The sequence below is a fragment of the Pezoporus occidentalis genome, unplaced genomic scaffold, assembly GCF_034315485.1.
Source record: "Pezoporus occidentalis ecotype Australia unplaced genomic scaffold, CSIRO_AGI_Poc_V1 ctg107, whole genome shotgun sequence".
NCBI classification, from domain to species: domain Eukaryota; kingdom Metazoa; phylum Chordata; class Aves; order Psittaciformes; family Psittacidae; genus Pezoporus; species Pezoporus occidentalis.
Genome location: NW_026912854.1, coordinates 1,868,915 through 1,889,946, shown reverse-complemented (window position 1 = coordinate 1,889,946; position 21,032 = coordinate 1,868,915). Strand labels below are relative to the sequence as shown.

The window sequence follows — 21,032 nt, the reverse complement described above, 5'->3', positions numbered from 1 at the left end:
GCATGAAGGAGAGGACACCTGGACAGTTCACCTTGTGTCCATGCTTTAGGGCCCGCTGACTTCCAGCTGGTGGAGCTGGAGAAACATAAACCTACGTTATCTACCACCACATCCTGCTCCTTCTCAAGGTTCTGCCTTTACCATGCCACAGGCTGCTTTGCCCAAAACACATGCAGGAGGCTTGCATGGACCTCCACCTAAAAAGCAGGCCTCGAGCATTAACAGGGTCCTCTAAACCATGCAGAGGGATGAAGGCATGTGAATTTGCTTTAAAAATATACTATCAAAACAGTCAAGCCATTTACTCAGAGCCCTGCTGGAGAGATGCTTTGGAAAACTTACCAAGCAAAAGTAAGGTTTACTTTGCAATGCGCCTGTCTTATCGCTTTAATGATCTGTTATACCCAGCAAAATGCCTCCAGATTCCACTCACTGTAACTGGTCAGAATGGAATGTTTTCTTAACATATTTGAGGAAGACCCAGAAGCATTGGTTCCCATGGTTATAGCTCACTCAGCACTGTTCCTTAACCTTGACCATACAGCTTCCTTCAGACTCCTCTAACTAGGCTACAGAGCAACAGCCAGCCAGTGTAAAATGCTTCACATGTTTACACTGCTAAGGAATAGATCCTTGTTTCCATGCTATTATTTTATTACAGCTTCCTCCAAACTGACACAACACAAAAAAACAGAGCTATGGAATACACTAAGTCAGCAACCCGGGAACAGTTTCACATGGATGAGTCTGGGCAAGCAGTAAATAAGGACAACGTGGCAGGTAAGAGGGCTCATTCCTAAGTCATCAACTGAGGAAAGAGCAGAAAGATCCCTGCTGGCAGACCTCCCCTGATGCACTGATTCGATGTGCTACCGCAGCCAGTACACACTGGGCATCATCGGAAGCGTACTGTGAACTAGGCAGAGGACACTGCTCTGCCACAACACAAGAACTTCACATGGGGCACTGTGCAGTTCTGACCTTCACCTCTTAAGGAGGACACACCTGAGTCAGGGAAAACGCAGGTGAAAGGCTCACTGTGATTGAGAGCTCCCTCACCAGGCAATGTCTCCTCAGTTTGGAGGGACAAAGCCACAGGAGTGAATGGAGCACATTGAGCTGAATGCAGAACTGCTGTTACCAAACCCTCCAGGACGAGAACTAAGGGGTAGCTGATGAGAGCAGTAAGGGACCAGTTTAAAGCAGATGAAGAATATACCTCCTCATTCAGCAGGAGCTTGAACTTGCTGTCACGACAGGCAGTGGAAAACAGGCAGCATGAGCAGGTTCAAGAAGAGATGAAAGAATTTAATGGCCTTTATATAGCGTATTATATGGACTAAGTGTAGATGTAGGCTCCAACACCTGTAGTACAATGAATGTGAACGCATGTGGAAGCATGAAGCCACACTTCTGAATGACATTTGCTACTATTACAGCTGGAAACGGACCCCGAGGCTGGTTACAACGTTCTGCTGACTTGGGAGGAAATTAAAGTCCCTTTTTAGTCACCAAAACACTTTAATAAGCTGAGAGCTAAGAGCTACCAGTAATTATCAACACCGCACTGCTTGGCATGATGGGGCTGTGCTGGTTCAGAAGAAACACTGAGGCAATAAACCTTGTGATAAAATTCCTTTTCTGGGAAGCTGCTGGCAACAGGGTGAATGTCTCCTGGTCTTTCACCTTAGAATTTGATGCTAACCTTTTCCTTACAAAATCAAGTGTTGGTAACTTGGCTTAAGTCTCTAAAAAGAGGACATTTTCCGCATGCTGTTTATCTACCTCTACTCAAGGGTTACAGAAGCTAGTAAATAAACCAAGTTACACCAGTGGTATACCCAATCCAGTGCAACTCTACAGCCCACAGGAGGCACAGTTCTGCATGGGGGCTCCCAATAATTTCCTTGCATTGGATCTACCAAATTGCAGCAGCACAACCACCTGACCTTAAAGAAGTTACCACTTCTTCTCCCATTCATTCACAAAATGGAGGGGAAAAAACCCACCAAAACCGGGGTTTTCTTTAGTCAGACCCGTGACTTGTGCTTACTTTCTGGCAGTAGTAACTGGGATGCTAGTAAAGCAAAGGGAATGAAGCAATGGAGGAGTAAAAGAAAACCCAACTCTTTTTACTCCAGCAACCCACAGTAATACCAACTTGAGTGCCACTTAGACCACATCCAAAGAGAACATCCCTATTGAGCATGATTTCCTCATCCTCGGGTGGAGCGAGCTACAAGGACAACGTTACCAGGTACTGCTTGGCCTGCAGAGCAGCAGTGGCATTACACGGTGGGCAGACATCCACATGACACATTCAAGGAAGTCACACACAAGCTATTTTTAACTGGGATCAGCTCCCCAGTTCAAGCAAGCACACAGGCACTTGTACCAGTAACACGGAAGGGGTGGGCAGGTAACATGCAGCCCCTTCATCCTCTGATAAGTCAGAACAGAAGAGCTGCACCCTGCAGAATAAACACGAGGAAATGACAGCCTTAGCTGGGCTCCTGCTACTGCTGGTGAGATCATGTGGGGAAATCAGAACAGGGAACTGGTATGGACACACACACACACACACACACACACAAAACAACAACGACTGGCAAACTGAAGTCAGTTCTCCGATGCAGTTCACCCTACACATTCACCTGCAGCACCTCTGAGGGGTCTGCAGCTCCTTAAGAAGATGCTGCTACTAAGAGAAACAGCGGAAGACCCAAGCCAAGGCTGTGGCTCACAGGGACTTTGGCCAAATCAAAGCACAGCTTGAGACCATAAAGGTAGTTTTGTATTTCAGTCTCTTGCTCATTCCTACTATTGGTTTAATGTGGCATAAACAGTTGTGGACCTAGCTGACGAGCCAGCCAGGGAACTAAACCAATTGAAAATGTTATCATCTTGGGTTCTGGCCAGTTAGTAAGGTAAAAGACAGGAATAAGCACTATAGCATAAGCAGGAAAGCAGCTCATTTTGCAAGTACCACTTTTGGAACCACACTAAGACTTGTTAAAGGAGAAGCCTGAAGATGCTTGTGCTTCTCTAATGTGCACATCCTACTCCCTTGCCTGTGCCCTTCCTCTCAGGCACAGAGGGACCACAGGCAAAACATCCCTTCTCCATCTCCAACTACAGCCGGAATGTCCCAGTGGGTTCATTCCACATCAGCCTAAGCAAGCTCCCCAAGCAGCTGAAGGTCATAACAGCTTGCAGCTGGTAAAACCAGCAAAGTTTCACTCCTCTTCCCACCCTTCCTTAACTTCTTCCTTCTCTACAGGAAAATGGCACAAAGTGATCCCCCCTTGCCACCACCTCCAAAAGCTGTCCACCAAGTACCCTGTAGCCAGCAGAAATGGCAGATCTCTTGGGGAAGGGGAGAAGAAACCAGCACTGCCTTTTAGCAGCGAGCTACGTCTGCTCACCACACCTTGTAAAAGCACCCATCTGAACTGGCTGCTCCTTAAGCAGGAAGATGATTTAAAGAGCATTTTTCTGTTCAGGCAGAGCTTACAGGGAACTGTGTGCTATCAGCTGAAGCCGGTCACACTGTGCCTGGGCTACAGAGTACTTACCTTCAAGTGCTGAAACAGAAAGACAAACCTTATCAGAGCCTTCCCTCCCTGCTGATTACTCGCAAACTGACTTTGGGAAAATGAGCACCTACACAGCTTTGTAGAACCAGCACCTGCTGCATCTCATCAGCTCTGATGTGGAACTGAGGAGCCAAACAGAAGATGTTGTCATACCAAGTATTGCAAAATGAGACAAACCACAAGAATTGAGCTGCTCGTGCTGGGGCCAGACAGTGTAAGAGGTTGACAGGGCACAATTATCTTCTTTGGGAAGTTTAACATAAACCTAAAGTCCTACCAAACCTAAAGTCCTAAAACCTAGGACTGATTTACCAAGAGAAGGATGACCACTGAAATCAGCCCCAACAAAGCAGGATTGGAAGCGGATGTAAACTGCCCGAGGGGAGACTGAGCTGAGCTCTTAGGCAGAAGCTCTTCCCTGGGAGGGTGCTGAGGCGCTGGCACAGGGTGCCCAGAGAAGCTGTGGCTGCCCCATCCCTGGCAGTGTTCAAGGCCAGGTTGGACACAGGGGCTTGGAGCAAGCTGCTCCAGTGGAAGGGGTCCCTGCCCGTGGCAGGGGTTGGAGCTGGAGGAGCTTTAAGGTCCCTGCCAATACAAACCAGGCTGGGTTCTGTGACTTCATGTGCAGATATTCAAGTTTTACTTCTGTTCATACACCAGGGTCCGCTGGTTTTCACTGGAGTCCACAGGGCAGTGCCACCAGTGTCCACGGAGCGGGCAGGGGCACTGCTGCTCTGGCTCCAGGTTAGGAATTTCTGCAGCTCTGTGCAGATTCATATACTCCAAACCTGGACTTTATGCATATGAGGGAAACACCACATGTCCCATGAGTGGCTGAGAAAAGGGAAAGTCGGGCACGGTCTGGTCCAGGTGAACTCTGGACTGAAATCTGCCATTTATGCAGCATTACTGACAAATGTCTTACCAAGAGCAATGCAAAATGCCAACTGAGAGGAGCAGATCACTGAACACACTTCTCCAGCTCCCAGCCTTCATGCTACTTCGCATTCTCAGCTGCTTACAAAGTACCAGGTCCTTCAGTGAATAAGGAACATTCACTGCTGAGAATGTTTTACTTCCAGCTCACTGACATTCAGCTAATCACTGGAAATAGATGAGCACTAAAAGGGTGAAAGAAAACCATGTCCAAAACCCCCCAACCCTACCAGTGGCTCATTTCTTGTCCTGTCATTTGCATACACTCCCACACAGGCAGCCTGCAACGGCATGGTGGAATTTCACATGAATATACAATTACAGGTTGTATTCAGCAAAATAGGTCACAAGCAAAAGCACCTTTGAGAAAGGACAAGCACCAGGCTCCCAGCCTGGGGAAGTGGGGGGGAGTAGAAGGATGTCCCATCTGCAAACACAGCAAAGAGCTGAGCAGTGACACTGGAAGTGAAGCAGGGGCAGGTCCCTTTGCAAAAGGGAACTAAAAGGCTCTCAGAGTGAATGGAGGGAACGCTCGGTGTCTGCTGCCCTCCACTTCATGCAATAGGCACAGAAGAACGAAAGGGAAATGTGGGAGTTGGAAAAAAGGAAGGAAAAAAATCCACAGAGTCTTTGGAGGCATCAAATGTATGAAACAGAACACAATGGAACTGTGAGGGAACAAAAACGGCTGCAGCCAATACACAGGTGAATGAGATGTCCTTGCTTCTAACAGGTAACATGAAAAACGGCACCGGTATGAGCCCCGCAGGCTGAGCACAGCTTGGAGCTGGCCCGCAAAGCCTTTTACTCCCGATGGCTGCCCAGGTGCAGAGTTAAGAGCTGCCACACTCAGCCTCCAGCGGTAAAGCCAGCCTGATTCTATTCTATGATTCCGTGAATACTTGTTCTTCCCAGCCCTATTCTCCTGCAAGGACCCCTTGTTGATGAGCGCTGGGGGTCAGCCGACCTCCAGATGCGACACAGAGAAACAAGCACACGCAGACAGAAACAAACACCACCCCAAACAAACATTTCTGAGGGCTCACTATAACGTGAGCAGCGGGAAGGACCCAGCTCCTTCACAATCATTCTGGTTTTAGAGACCCAACTGTGAGCTAACAGTGATTCCTCCCACACCCAGAGCCCAGCGTGGGCAGCTCTGAAGGAGCCAGACCTTGTCTGCAGGGATAAGGGACTGGGCATAGCCACCCATGTGCTGTATGAGCCACTCACAGCCGGTATCTATCCAAGCTGTGGTTTTCAGCTCGGGAACACACACAGTACACAGAATTACACAGCCATTTTCATGCTATTTCAGACCGGGTTGGGTTGGAAGGGACCTTAAAGCTCACCCAGTTCCAACCCCTCTCAGCACCCTCACAGGGAAGAGCTTTTGCCTAAGAGCTCATCTCAGTCTCTCCTCTGGCAGGTTAAAGCCATTGCCCCATTCCAAACCCGAGCTCATCCAGGCTACAGTGTTCCTGAGTTATTACACCTGACGTACACAAGCATCTATGCAAGTACAAGCTGGACAGAGTGAAGCAAGAGGGACCCTTTAAGTTCTCTATTACATCGTATTATAGTCTTACATAGTATTATAGTATTACAAATTAGTGTTATACTATTACATAGTACCTAACACAACAAGATGCTGAACCAGAAGTCAGGCTCTTAGGTGCCTGATGTACCAAAGAAACGCCTCTCCACGCTAAGTAAGGCCTTTTAAACAGACGCACCTATGAATGTATGAAACCCCAAATACACCGTGACCAAAACCCAGGCTTGACCTTAGCACCAAGCCCGCTTTGTTTCCTTGTTCACATAGCCTGTTATATTATTTCTCCATTTTATATTCCCACAACTCAAACACATAACTAACGACTTCCAGGGCACTTTCATGGGCACAGACAGAGCCAAACGAGAAGCCCAGAGGAAGCCCTCCTAACTGCATCTCCTGTGATAAGCCCTGTCCGTGGCAGGAACCCTCGCTGACTCCAGATTCACTGACAGACCGCCCTTACCCTGTCTGAAGCAGTCATTGCTGCTCCTCGAGAGGCACTTTTCCAAATGATACAGCCAGGAGAGAGAAAAAAAACCTACAGCAGGAAAAAACCCCACAGGACTGCTTGGGCGTTGTTTGCATTTCTGTGCGGTATAATCAGGAAATATAGGTCAGCTACGGAAGATAAAGAGTTCTGCACACGACAACCAAAACACAGATGCGCTGTTTGCCACCCGAACCCAAAAATATAATAGTGAGCCATGTGTTGACAGTCCCACATTTGTAACATTTTCCTTCAAAGTTTCCTCATTTACTGCTTTTCTTTTGCTGACTTTAAACATGACACCAGAATGATCTTCCCTGCGAGGGTGCTGAGGCGCTGGCACAGGGTGCCCAGAGAAGCTGTGGCTGCCCCATCCCTGGCAGTGTTCAAGGCCAGGTTGGACACAGGGGCTTGGAGCAAGCTGCTCCAGTGGAGGGGGTCCCTGCCCGTGGCAGGGGTTGGAGTTGGAGGCGCTTTAAGGTCCCTTCAATACAAACCAGGCTGGGATTCTATGGTATTTCCAAATGCATCTCTACCTGGAAGGCCACAAGCCGGCAGCCCTCAGGCTCTGCAGGAACATGACCTATGCACCATGTGCTCTGCATCTGTACAGATGCAGAATCATTCTCTGCGAACAGTGACAAATAGTTCACAGACTCCCAGACTGGTTTGGGTTGCAAGGGACCTTAGAGATCCTCCGCTTCCAACCCCCTGCCATGGGCAGGGGCACCTTCCACTAGAGCAGCTTGCTCAAATTCATTAGAGGCTGTTGCTTGAAAAAGGAGCTCTGCTTATGGTCCTAGTAAGAGACTGATTAAAGGAACGTGGTCTTTAACAGTTGGTGCTGTACCTTCATTGAGGTGCGTGTGTTTGTCCTCATGACTGGTGTCTGTCATGTCTTAATTCAGAAAGCAAAATCCTACCGCACACAAACGAGGGAAAGAATGTGGCAGGGTTCACCCTATATAAGCCTCTCTTCATAGCCGCCATCCAATAAGCAGTGACAAATAGTGAACAATATCTAATAAGAGTGGCAGACATCTGAGTAATACTGGTGGCATTTAGAGCTCCTCTCTCTTATTTATGTGACTCAGACACTCTGCGTATTTTCAGCAGGGAATAAACAAAGTCCTCTCCGCAGCACAACCCGAGGAGTTCCTGAGGACCATTTTCCACCCTCATTGGAAGTTAAGGGCAGGCAAAAACCATCACACTTCTTTCCATGTGCAGGAGGAAACATTCCTCTTCTCCAAAGCTGCAGGACCCTGCCCACCAAACGTGGAGATTCCTCCAGTTCCATCGGGACAAACTCCTTCGAGAAGCCCCGGCGCCCTCTGAATCCTGGCTTTTTGGAAACACCCACTGTACAGCCAGAGTTTAAATGCCAACGGGCAAGTTCGGCTGCGTCTGGCTCACTGGGAAACCTTGTGTCAGACTGAGGGCAATTTGCAAAGCAGTCTTGCTATTTCGTCTGGGTGGAAACAAAACACAGCAATCACTTCAACAGCTTTCCCTGGGGGGCCTTTGAAGAGCCTGTCAATTGGAACTTGAAAAGAAGGGAGGAAAAAACACAGGAGGGAGAAGGGAGATCCCAAACCAAACTGTACCCCATTGAGGAGGTTGCCTGGGGTGACAAACAGTTAAATGGAAAGCTCAAACTGGTCTGCTAAGACAAATAAAAGCAGCACTATGTTATGAGCTGTCTTGCTAAATTTAGTCTTTCCGAAGGCTTAACTGTGCCTAAGTTCCCTTTATTTCCTGGGTGAGGGCAAGAATCACAGCAAGAGAATAAAAGTTAGTTCATGTCTCAGCTGCATTTAGCTGATTAGACCCTCAAGAACGCTACCATGCAAAACAAAACCAAAGGACTCTTCTGCTCCAGAGTAAGCCAAACTACACTGGTAACAAGGTCAGCAAGAAGCATGCGCATCCATGCAGCTGAGCTCAGATCTAGTTAGTTCAAAATCTGAGGGTAGGGAACCTGCACACTGACTTCAGCAGGTTTTGAACTGCGCTTTTCCCACTGCTTAGGAATTGTACCTCGGGAGCACTCCTGAGCACACTCCTCCAAAGAAATACATTTTTTCTTTCCTAATTTCAGCAGTTCTCTCAGTAATGCTAGGAATGAGTGTTCCTTGGTGTCATCCAGACGAGCATGTCCCGTTTATTTAGACTAGACATTCCATTTTTATTACAGCTACAGCCATTTCCCTACTCTCTGCTGAAGTCATCGCATCACCCCATGAATCACATATTAACTCACTATCTGGGGACCAAAAGCACAAGCCAATGTCACATACAGAACTGGAAAAGGATTAAGAGAGCAAGCAGGAAGGAGCAGCAAATACTACACAGTGACTAGAACTTATCTACCTGACCAGCCAAAGAGGGAGGTGATGTGCACTGAAGGCCATAGAATCCCAGACTGGTTTGGGTTGGAAGGGACCTTAGAGCTCATCCGGTTCTGACCCCCTGCCACAAGCAGGGACACCTTCCACTAGAGCAGGTGGCTCCAAGCCCCATCCCACCTGGCCTTGAGGTCTCCTCAGAGTGCAAAGAACCCTTCACGTTCACAGATTTCACTTTCCTGCACTCCCCTTGCCAGCAGAACACTAAACATGCAGAAATACCAAAGCTGAAGGGCTCAGTGCTGAAGCCTCACACTCAGGTGTGAAGGCCTTGGCACGTTCAAACTTAAATTGCCTTTCCAAACAGAAGAAATCAGTGCCAATCCATTAAAGCAGGTCTCCCAGTCCCTACCTTCTCAGCAGCATCGCATTAGGGACAACATTCAGTATTTTTATACATTTTAATTTAGAGTAAGTTATTGTGGCAAACATTTTAATAGGCTATGCGAGATTGCATGGAACGATTTACGTACCTTCTCTGTGATGTAGAAATTGGAACTATCAGCATGCTGCAGTGCAAACTGGTCATGATTTGCAAGAGACCACCTTAGAAATATGAAAATAAATTAATTACAAAATGAAAACTTAACACTGGGGAAGCACCCTTTAGATAACTGTAATACAAACCACACATGCAGGTCATTCCCATGTGCTTCTCATACTTTTCCATAGTCCCAAAGTTTAAGATGAAAGCATGCTTACGAAAGGAAAACTACAGTAGAAATACATCCTATACATTTTTCCCTTTGCATACCTGAAACAAAGCCCTAAACTTGGCCATGGTTGAGAAAGAAATTCCATAACAAATGCCTTCCTTCCAAGGAAGAAGGGAAAGGGGAAGAAGGGGGAAGGGGAAGAGAAACTACTTTGTCTCTACAGTGACACTTCAGTGCTCCAAAAATAAGCTGATAATGATCTGATATTCATTCCAGATCTATAAAAACCAGCAAGGATAATTTTTGCTTGCAGTAAGCAAGATCATTAAATCACTAAGAGATACAAAAGTAATTTACAGCACCAAGATTTTGTGCTAGTTTATACGACACCCAATGCATGCAGTGTTAAGTTGATATATTACACTGCGCATAAAATACCACCTAACTCAGCGGCAACTGGATGAATATTAACCAGCTTCTCGTGGGGGGCAGCACTTGCTTAGAACAGCATTTTTATCCCCAAAGCTTAACACAGTAGAACTAAAGCAAGATAATTCTCTTAGCCAATTATCAGCTCCTACTGCAGGACTTGTGATTAACCTTTCGGTGTTGTGTGAGCAGCCACATCAAGTGGACCAGTTTACAGTAGCCACTAGACCCCGTGCTTGAAAATCAAAGCCACAGTCATCAGTGCTTTAGTTCCTTAGCCCATGAACTGCAGGGACCACAAGTGTTCACGTGAGTGGGTAAAATGCACCTCTGTGCAGAAAGGCAACAGTCTAAATGAGTCATTGTCCTCATGATGGAGCTGCTTTTTTACATGCTCATCTGGCATGTAATTGATCTGAAATGCATGGCAAATTCAAGGTCTGAAGATAAGACAGCTACAAGGTTTAAGGAGCTAATGACTAGGCATATCCAGACTTTGAGCTGTTAAACCAACCAGGAGATACTAAAGTGGAATAGTGTAAGGCAGAACTTACCCATCGCAGACTTCTTTTATTATTGAGGACAGTGGCTTTTTCTGGTTAAGACAAAAAAGAAAGAAAAAAAAAACTATCACCAAACTGGAACAAGCCCTGAGCTCTTAAAATATGGTTCCAACACCGCAAGGAACAGAACAAGTCAGTAGTATTTCATTTGTTAATATCAAGTTTGATAGGACCCCATCATTTCCTGCTGCTTTGGTCTGATACTCCACAGAAACAGCAGTTCTACACACGAGCATGATGGCATTATCAGCCCTTTTTGTCAACATTAGCCCATATGGCATCAACTCGGCTTCTCAACTGAGAAATCAAAGGGTCTTTTGTGTACACGGCATCCCATTACCCCACAGAAACACAAGATTTAGACATCAACATGAGCATTTTCCAGGCATGACATCTGAAGCAAGACATTCAGTAGTTTTAAACCTTCTTTTGTCCCTTTCAGCTAAGGCAGGATGATGACACTGATCCTCTCTTCTAAGTACACATAGACAAGTTCCCCTCTGATAAAACACCAGCTGGAAGGTGTTAAGATCTCAGATGTATCAGTTCTGCTTTATTCTCTACATCTGCCAGCACAAGCATTTGGGCTGACTGAAAACAGCTCTGCTGCTTTGGGTCCTAAAATAGAAGGAACAGTCTCATTTGGTGATGTCGCAACGCTCTTAGCGCTGTTATAAACACAGGGTGCACACACAAGTGTTCTTAGAACATTGCTGGCTAACAGAAAATGCATTTTTAGATCCCAAAACATAGATGAAGTCGCATGGCAAAAAAAAAAAACAAACCCAGACCAGATTCCACCAGCTGGGTGACTGCTGAGCCCTCCTTCCCCAACACTGAGGGACTACACAGCGTCACACAGACGCGTTGCTTTGTGAGAACCCCCTGTATCACCTAAGCTGCACAGGACCATCTCTCTACTCGCTCCCACTAAGCAGCGGGTCCTTTAAAAGCAAACAAAATGAACAAAATACACAAACCCCACCACACACCAACAGCGTTGTCAAAACAAGCTGCTTCCCTTGAACGTCTATAGAACACAATTAGGCGAACCATTAACTCAGCAGCAGCGTTTGTTATGCAGAGGGAGACTTACTTTTCACCTTGGATTTGCTTTCTGAACTGCATCACAGCCAGAAGGCCAGAGCCGGGACTCCCTGGTCAGGTCAGGGTCAGGAAAGGAGTTGTTATTTCAACAGGCAAGTCAACGAAGCCAGTTTATAAACAGGCAAAACCATAACACAAACCCATTTCAACCAAGCATAACACAAGACTGCTTTAGTCAAACATGAATGAAAGCATCTGCTGAAAAGATCCTGTCCCCACTTAACATACTGCTTCAGCCCTCGCTCTCCATCCTTCCTCTTTCGCTGCCATCACTGTGCTCACAGAACCACCCAGATAACCCACACCAGGGAACGGGATCAAACTAAAGACTGGCCTAATAAAAGGAAAACAATAAACAGCTTTCACCTGGGTTAATCCCCTCCCCGGGCTCGCTGTGTACCTACATGACCAGAGAACACCAGCACCTGGGAGAACAGGCAAGCATGGAACTGCTCCCCTCTGCAGCAGCCGGAGCCATAGCCAGCCTGGGAAGCAGATCAGGCAGATGATATGGGAAAGAAAAAGAGGGTTTTCCTCCTCCCCATGTCTCAGCCCAACCAGTTCCTCAGTCTGCATCCCTGAGGTTCGTGTGCAGCCGGTCTGACCTCCTGTCCTCCTCCCTGAGCGGGTCTGTAGCCTCTGTGAAAGCAATCCCTGCTTCCACCTCTCCACCTCCTTTCTGGGGAGGGATAAGGGGGAAGGAAGCACAGGTGGTGCTGATGACCCTGATTTGCCATCCAGTCTGCAGGTGTGCAGCTGCTAAGCTGTCACCCTTTCTCTCTCCCCAGGATGCTACTGCAGGTCCCGCTCCACCATTTACCTATTTTGACAAAATTTCTACCTGGCATATCGATTCCTTTCATGTAAATAAAACTGGTATCAGCAAACAGATTTGACACAGCAGAGGACAGAAAGGGTAACTGCCTCTCCCGCCCATTATTTCTCATAGGAACTACAGTTTGCCATCAGGAACTAGGACAAAAAGACACTTTAACAACCACACTGGCAGTTATCTAAACACTGGGGAGATTGGACACAGCTACTTCCTAAATCCTCTACACCATCAGCTTTTATGTCCTTACCCAGTCCTACACATCTCCCTCTCCCTTTTCCTATTCCATACCACCTTTCCATTACTATATACTATAATAACTATAACCTGCAATTAAAAACTTGGAAAGAAAACTAAACGAAACCACAACAAACCAGCTGGACCCTGGAAGGGCCACTTAAAAAAGGCAAACCACACTGGATCTTCAGTAATGCAGATTATTTACCACTGCAATCCTAGTAAACTGCAGCTCCGATCCATCCCTTGGGCTGCACTCCCCCTACAGAGGAGGGAAAAAGCCTATTCCCATTCTCTGCAGGCCCTCTAAGGACATGTGCTTGTTTTTTGCCTGATGTCAGAAAGAACGGACTTGCTGGAATGGTTTTGTTATTTTAATCCTCACTAAATGATGTTTATGGAAATTTACACACTAGCTTTGCTGCAATTACAGGTCTGAAAAGCCAAATTCACCTTATTAATGAGTGTACTTCAAAGAGCTCCTCACAACCAGACAGCCCTAGAATATTTCAATGTTTTTCCTTCATTGAAATGAAGGGTTTGTGCATTTTATTCTTGGGTTTAGGTTTTTCTGCCTGTGTCCTCCCCTTTTATCCGATCTCCTTCCCTAGACTAGAGAAAATCACACAATCCCAGCCTGGTTTGTGTTGAAGGGACCTTAAAGCTCCTCCAGCTCCAACCCCTGCCACGGGCAGGGACCCCTTCCACTGGAGCAGCTTGCTCCAAGCCCCTGGGTCCAACCTGGCCTTGAACACTGCCAGGGATGGGGCAGCCACAGCTTCTCTGGGCACCCTGTGCCAGCGCCTCAGCACCCTCACAGGGAAGAGCTTCTTCCCTTTTTAAATGACCAGCTGAGATTCACTGCTGCTCCTTTCCCCCCAGCCTCCCCCCCTTGTTTTCTGACAGTGACTGGGTTATCGCTTTCCCTGGCTGACACCTTTTAATGACAAGCAACAAGGAAACCCTTAACCCTTGCTCTCCTTAAGCCTATCAAACCTATCAGAGAAAAACAGCAGATGCAGCACATCTGTTAGTGGAAAACACTCCGCATTTAAAACAAAAAAGTCTGTTCTTGGTCTGTGCATCTGTCAAAAAGCAGAATCTCAAGCCAGTAAATACACCATTCTGTCTCTAATTAATGCCACCATTCCACCAGCAAAGCCTGTAGTGCAAAAGTCATTTTTATGGCTATTAAAAAACAGAAAACCACCTCTTTTCACAGTCAGTGGAGGATTCATCTGTTACGGTCACACACCCGGGGCTACAGAAACAGGAGCAGGGCTGCCCGGTGGCAAGCACCAGATGCTGGGACACCTGGGTCCTCAACTCATTACTTCACCAATGGCTCCTCTTGATGTAAGAAGCAAGGACTTCTCCTGTAAGGAAGGTACTGGAGAGCTCTGGGCTTCAGACTCCTCAGCCTGCTCTGAGCCCCTCTGGGGAACAAGTCCCTGCATTGACTCCAGTGGAGTCTTAGTGATACCAGACTTGTTTATTAGGCATTGGGCATCTGCAAAAGATGGAAAAGAGGATTTCCCTAACTCAGGGGCGCACCAGAGGGAGGGAGTACCTGAAGAAGGGGGACACCCCAACACCGCAGTAACAGAGGCCATAAAACCCAGCCAAGGCCAGGTCAACACCAAATAACACATCATAAAGCACCCTAGGGTCCTACAGCTGTGGATTACAGCATGTCTGCGTGCAACACACTCGCACCACATATCTGAAATACAGTTAAAATACAGTCTGAAATACAAAGTGGGGCTTTAAGATGTGGCTCTTCACTGGGCCACTTTATTAGGTGAGAATTCCTTTGCAGACTGAATGAAGAAACCCTAAACCCACAGCTCATGACTGACACACTGCTGGCCTGCCAGGGGAGAAAAGTCTATGTGAAGGCACAAGCATTTGATGGGGGGGGGGGGGGGGTGTGTGTTAGTATTACTTTCTTTTGTACTACAATCTGTGCATCTGTCAAACCCCAGAATCTCAAGCCAGTAAATACACCATTCTGAGATCTGCAAGGAGAACATAATTCATCCTAAGATGCGCCTGGATGCTCCAGCTGGCCACAATGTGAATGGAGCACCTTGTAATTAAATCATTGGTTTTTAACTCCAGGAATCTCATCATTACACACTTCCTTTAGACACAGCAGAACTCACTTTGAAGAGATGAGATACCTGCTGTTTCCTAAGAACCTTTATGGATGCAACCATCTAAAAGTCATGTTCAGCCTTCACCTTCAGTACCATCAGCTGCAGGAAGCAGTGGGGAGGCTCTGGAGACCAATACGGGGATAACAAAATCAGAGCCAGAAAATAAACCCGCATAAAAACCTAAACAGCAAAAAAACCTCAAGGAGAGAATGAAGTGTTTCATCCCTTCCCTAAAACATTATTTCCTGACTCTCCTTTATGCTGGAGATCAGGAACGCTGGGACACTCAAGTGCCTCCTGGCTCTATTTCCGCTTCCATTAGAAAGCCATGTGCCACTTTCTTTCCTCTAATTAAGCAGTTCACAATCCCTTTTGAACTCCATCTCTCCCCCCAGTCTCAGAAACACTGTGCTAAATCAATTAACAACCCCCAAGGGTCCAGGTTGAGGTCTGAAACCCAAAACAGTTTGCAAGTTCCCTTCAGAAGAATCTTGCCCGGTTTCCTTTCCACGTGCAGCGAAGTACAACGGCCTCTCTGGAGGAAAACGACAGCACAAGGACATTTATAGCAGAAGAGAAGAGACAACTTGAAAGACACTCTTAAACGATGAACTTACTGATCGAATCTAAACCTTAGAGAAAGCATAATGCAAACCAGCCCGTGGTGCCTCCAATATGCTGCATCAACACGAACTTGTCACCTGCCACTGCTCCTGTAAATCCTGCCCGCTGTACTCGGTGTGTGCTTCAAAAAGAAAACAGCTTTTTTCTCTTTCCTTCCTTTTTAGTTTGGCTAATGCAAAGATTCACATCTGTTAATTTAATCTCTATTTAATGATCTCATGGATAAAAGGAAACCTGGAGGAAGAGACGGCGCAGCCAAGTTTAATTACAAACTGCTCCTTTCTGCAGGAACAGTGTTTCCTTCCAGTGGTGAGCAAGTTCACCCTGGTAGTGTACAGAAATCTGGGGTTAGTACAACTTGTGCTAATACACAGGAGTGGATTTAAATGGGATCAAACCAGTTATTGTACCCAAATTTCACACAATCCCAGGCCGGTTTGTGTTGAAGGGACCTTAAAGCTCCTCCAGCTCCAACCCCTGCCATGGGCAGAGACATCTTCCACTAGAGAAGCTTGCTCCAAGCCCCTGTGTCCAACCTGCCCTTGAATAAGTCTCTCATTACCTTCACAGGGAAGAATTCCTTCCTAATGTCTATTCTGAATCTACCCTCTTCCAGTTTAAAGCCATTCCCCCCAATACCCGTCTTGTGCCTCTCCTGGAAGCTGCTTCCCCTGCAGCAGGAACAGCGAAGCTGTAAATCCAGAGTATCCAGGTAACCTAACCCAGCACTGGCTTACCTAAAATAATTTGTGCTGTGAAAAAACCCAACAGCTGAGGATGAGTTATACATAATGGGCACAAATTAACGCATGCAAATTTCCAGCTCAGCACAAGAAACAACGTCCTCGTACGAAATGGGCTATACCTGGGAGAAACAGGAGTGGACACTCGAGCCAGCATCCTGCTTCACGCGTGCAGAGCCCCTGCAGCTCTACTGTTAACATCTTCCGGAATCATCAGCCAGAAGACTGGGGAAGTGAACAGTCAGCATCTACCAATGCACCCCCAAAAACCTCCCAATAAGATCCCAATGCAAATTCAGACACCAACCCATTCCCATTCCTCCCCTGACATGACAGTACAATTTATAAGTGGAAGATCATCACTAGACCTCCGCTCTTAAAGTCATAATCAAATCTTTTCATGAACAACCAATTCTGACCACAGCACTAATACTGCCAGCAGGGACTTCTGCAGGGGGAGGCAGGGTAGAGGCTATTTCCCAAGTTTAGAACTGAGGAAAGTGATGGAAACGAAAACACAACCCCACAGAAGTATCCTGGAAGAGAGCAAGTGAATTCAGCCAAGTGCATCTCTCAAGGAGAAAGCAGAAAGTACTTTAGCTTGCACAAAACCCAGCTTTAATGCCTGCAGGCAACAGCCAGTTGCTAAGTTTACTGCAGCTTAATTACTCCCCACCTGGTACAGAGAGGGCAGTAAATAAGGTGCAGTTCTGCCCTCCTTCATTAAAGCAACTTTCCAGGGAAAAAGCAGTTGTCAAACAGTCCATGGCAGTGAATGAGAGGGAAGGCTGGGCACAGAGGCCAGCTCCAAAAAGCACTTAATTGTACATTACTTGTGCAGGCAAAGAGCCTCCCAACTCAGTGAGACCAGTTCTGCATGGCTCAAGTTAAAACTGCCACCGATGAAGCCAGGCTGACAAACGTCACGGGAAGCCTCAACTGTAAAAAGCTGCACCTCATGAAGCCCAGGCTGGCCCAAGTCATGCACCCAAAGGGGAAGTTTTGAATGCAAAGTTTAATAGCATATGGTGGGAAAATAACACCCTTTGCAGGCCCAACACAAATATGCACATGCAGAGCAGGTGAGCTGGGATACTGTGCAACTGCATATAAATAGCGACCAAGTGTATACAGCAAGCAAGCTAAAAGGTAAACACCCAGATTTCCCCCTGATCTCTTCGATGGTATTTGTAATTCAGGATTTGGAATGGCCCCAAGTACCCTGGAAGAACTTGCATCATGCTGCAGTGAGGGGGTTTCTGTTGTTCTTTTTAAAGTAATAGCACAGTGCTGTTCTTTTAAATCTGGTTCTTGATGGTAAAGGCTCAGAAAGGGGAAAAAGACAGGAAGCAAAGTTCTTAGGATTTTATGAATATATGTCAAATGGTGCTTGAATGAGCAGTTCCCACCCGGGAGACAGGCACTGCCTGCAATGTCTGGTCAATGGGCAAGTCATTTCTCTTGTTTGCCTTCCTTTTGCCTCTTCCCCTTTATCATCTCCAACAGCTAGCCATCTGAGGGATGAATCATCTCCTCCACTACAGCTCTTCAACTAAATAGATGTTTTAAAGGGAACAGATTGGGGAAAAGTTAGCAATTAAGTGAAGCAGAGACAGAGCTGTGTGTTTAGAAGCATGTATCACCCTGCATGTTTTCAGAGCTCATGCCCACATCGCTCCCATCCCTGAAAAAGGCAAATGCGCAGGGTTTTATTATCAGTATTACTAGGAAGGGACGTTTCTTTCCCCATCTTCCTTTCTTGTCATGGTTTTCCATGTCAGAAAGGTGAGGGATGAGACTGTCAAACTTCATCCCCCCTTTCTCCCCACATCAGGAGCAGGCTGCTGTTAGGCTTCTCACTTTCAACATTACTTTCCCTCTTCCTCCTCCTCCTCCTCCTCCTCCCTGTAAAGTGGCATCAAGAAAGCCTGCAGACAACTTGTCAGGATGGGTTGGAAGAGATCTACCCAATATAAGTCAGCTTTGATCTTTCTTTTCTCCTGTTAAATCTCATCTAATAAAGGTAAAACCAAGGCTCCAGGGCAGTAGCTAATATTCAGATAAGGGTTTTTTTGAGAGTTACTTAGAGCCATTTTGTAAAGTAAACCCAGTCTTTTTGGTATTATTTTACTGCTATTTGGAAGGAGACTGCATCATATTTGTTCACTTTTGTACCCGCTGTACTCGGGAGCGAGAAGCTGTTGTTCATCATGACTAACACGCATCCTTCCCCGAACACAGCGTGCACAGTGCCGAACATTCATTATATAAGAAGAAGAAAGTAAAACATCCTTCATTGCAGAAGGCAGGAGATCTGTATCGGTAGATATCTGCTTACTAAGGAACGTAACGCAGCAAATGGAGAAGCTTGGCGGGTCTGGAAATCAAACTCCAAAGTGCTAACAACCGCTTGGGAACCGCCTTGCGCTCTAAAGGGGCTTCCAGAGTGCCTACAAATCACACTGCTCTAACTCCAGCCACCCTCTAGCACCACGTTTCCCCACAGTTCCTGCAGGAATCTCCTAGGCAGGTGCCACCAAAGGGTTAACCAGAAGGAAACGATTGCACTGCACCAAGAAATGAGGACCCCATTTCAGGAAAACATTTTCAGCATCAATTCCCATTTTCTCCTCTCCAATAGAACTTTCTAATGTGCTTGGTCCCCCGATACGCCAGGGTCTAAGCGTGTTATGAAATGCTTCCCTGAACTCTCAATACTATTTCCAGGACTCATAATTATTCTGAACAGGTACCAAGCTGTATGATTTCAAAACATTATGGGTAAGCTGTTTAATATTAATGAGGTTGCTTTTAATATGGATGTATGGGCCACAAAAACAACCTCAGAGAAGTCCAGGACCTAAAGCACAGCACTTCTGTAACTTGATTTGGTTTGTTCCGCCCCCACAACTCTCCCCCCACACATCCCAGATTTCCTACAAACACTCTTTAATTCATCCTTTTGAATCTGACAGCTTCTATACACTGCCTCCAATCAGTCCATAGGGTCACTGCATTAGAAACAGCCAGCTAAACAGGACAACCCCTGCGAGTCCTGTACGGAACAGGCGGCATCCTCCTGCTCACAGTGCACCACTGCTTAAGTTCTAAAACCTGCGCTTGCTGCAGCCGTTTGGGATGACCCTACCCCAAAGACAAAGCACCGACTGAAAACGCTACGACCTTCCACCAGAGGTAACAACATCCCCCCAGTTCTGCAGCTGAACACAGGCACAGAAGTGTTAAGTGGGTCACGCAGGCAGTAAATGCCTTCTTGATGCAGCTGGTTTAAAAGAACAAGCAAAGAAAAAAACCCCACAGCAAAACCATTAAGCAGTAAGAGAGGAAAAGGGTTGCACCCCTTGTAGAAACCACACAAGCACCCAAACACATACGTGTGCATCTAAGTACAGACAAATGCAGAGACAGGCGCGCAGAGAACTTATTCACACGCAGGCCGGCCAAACACACACGAACACAGGCACTTACTTGATCTATTTCCATTAATTTGGGGAAGGCACCCGGCCACTCAATTGCCACCTTCACTATATCAGCAGGAGGGGGCATTGCGACGCTGCTGCTGCTGCTGCTGTTCGGAGCCAGTACCGCTGGATACCAAAATGCTGCAGCGAGGTTCTCTCATTCACACCTGCAGGGAGAAGGGGAAACACAAAGAATGAAACATGAAGGCAAACAAAAACGCAGCAGCTCGGACCCAAACTCCGGCGCTGCCGCCTCGGCTCCTCCGGCTTGCCTGGCTGGGCAGGTGCATGCGGACCTAGGCGCGCATGGACGGCGAAGAGCAGGACGGCACATCTTAGAGAAGCAAGCACAGGACACAGCACCACAACACGCTGCACAGCTCGGCAGCCTGTTGGAAAGATGGCTGAAGCGCTGGAACGCACGGTGAATAACAGGCATGCATTAGATTTAAATAGAGAAACTATTTTTACATGTTGTTAAAACACGCTGGTGGGGAGAAAGCAACAAACTGGAGGAAGCTCCTGTTAACAGCGGGGCTGCTGGAGTCCCAGGGAAGGCGACCGAATGGGTTAAAGCTGTAACCTGGTGCTTTAACCAGGAGAAGAGATTGCTGAGGAAGTTGTGGCCAGGAAACACTGTTTCTTTTAACTATAGCAATGATCTTCTGGGTGTTCACAAATAGATCGCTGCACTATAGCAACCAGGATGTCAGGAAGAAGGCAGAACACACAGCAGTTTCCACATATACATACACACACAGAGACATCCTCACCTAACGGGTCCAGACATACCCATATATAAATACTTCTTTATGGTAAATCTCAGACCACGAGGGTATCGCAGGCATTCATAACGACAGAATCAGCTACAGAAAGCATCATAGTTCTGCAAGAACATGAGTATCAGCGTCAAAGGATATGAGCATCAACGGGATCTCATGTCACACAGCTCAGGCTGCGAATTCCGGGGAAGCAGAGGAAAGGGGAAGAACTGAGCCCTCGGGTTGGGCAGAATTTGAGTTCTGTCTCTTTTGGCTTATCAAAGTTTGTAAGCTCACAAACAGCAGGAACAAACCACCTCAACACCAACACAGGTTTCCCAGCCTCTCCAGCCTTGCTCACCCCTCTCCCAGCAGGACAGCCACTCAAGAAGCTAAGATCCCAAGCACAGAACCCACACGCCCTGCTGCAGACAGGGATGTTCCTGCTTGCTCT

The 21,032-nt window shown here is 46.9% G+C and overlaps 1 protein-coding gene across 3 annotated transcripts in view; it reads right to left on the bottom strand.

Annotated features, from left to right (window-relative positions):
- Nucleotides 1-19,984, bottom strand: part of ELMO1 (engulfment and cell motility 1) — a 222,442-nt gene extending 202,458 nt beyond the window's left edge. For 2 of the 3 annotated variants that reach the window (XM_062622332.1, XM_062622333.1), the window contains exons 1-3: nt 19,825-19,984; nt 10,625-10,665; nt 9,459-9,531 (exon numbers count right to left, since the gene is read on the bottom strand). In XM_062622332.1, coding sequence (XP_062478316.1) covers nt 9,459-9,531; nt 10,625-10,665; nt 19,825-19,902 — 192 coding nt within the window. In that variant the 5' untranslated portion in view covers nt 19,903-19,984. Of the gene's footprint in view, nt 1-9,458; nt 9,532-10,624; nt 10,667-11,964; nt 12,054-19,824 lie in introns of those variants that run through there. The other variant, XM_062622336.1, reaches the window with a different exon arrangement.
- Nucleotides 19,985-21,032: the final 1,048 nt, after the last annotated feature.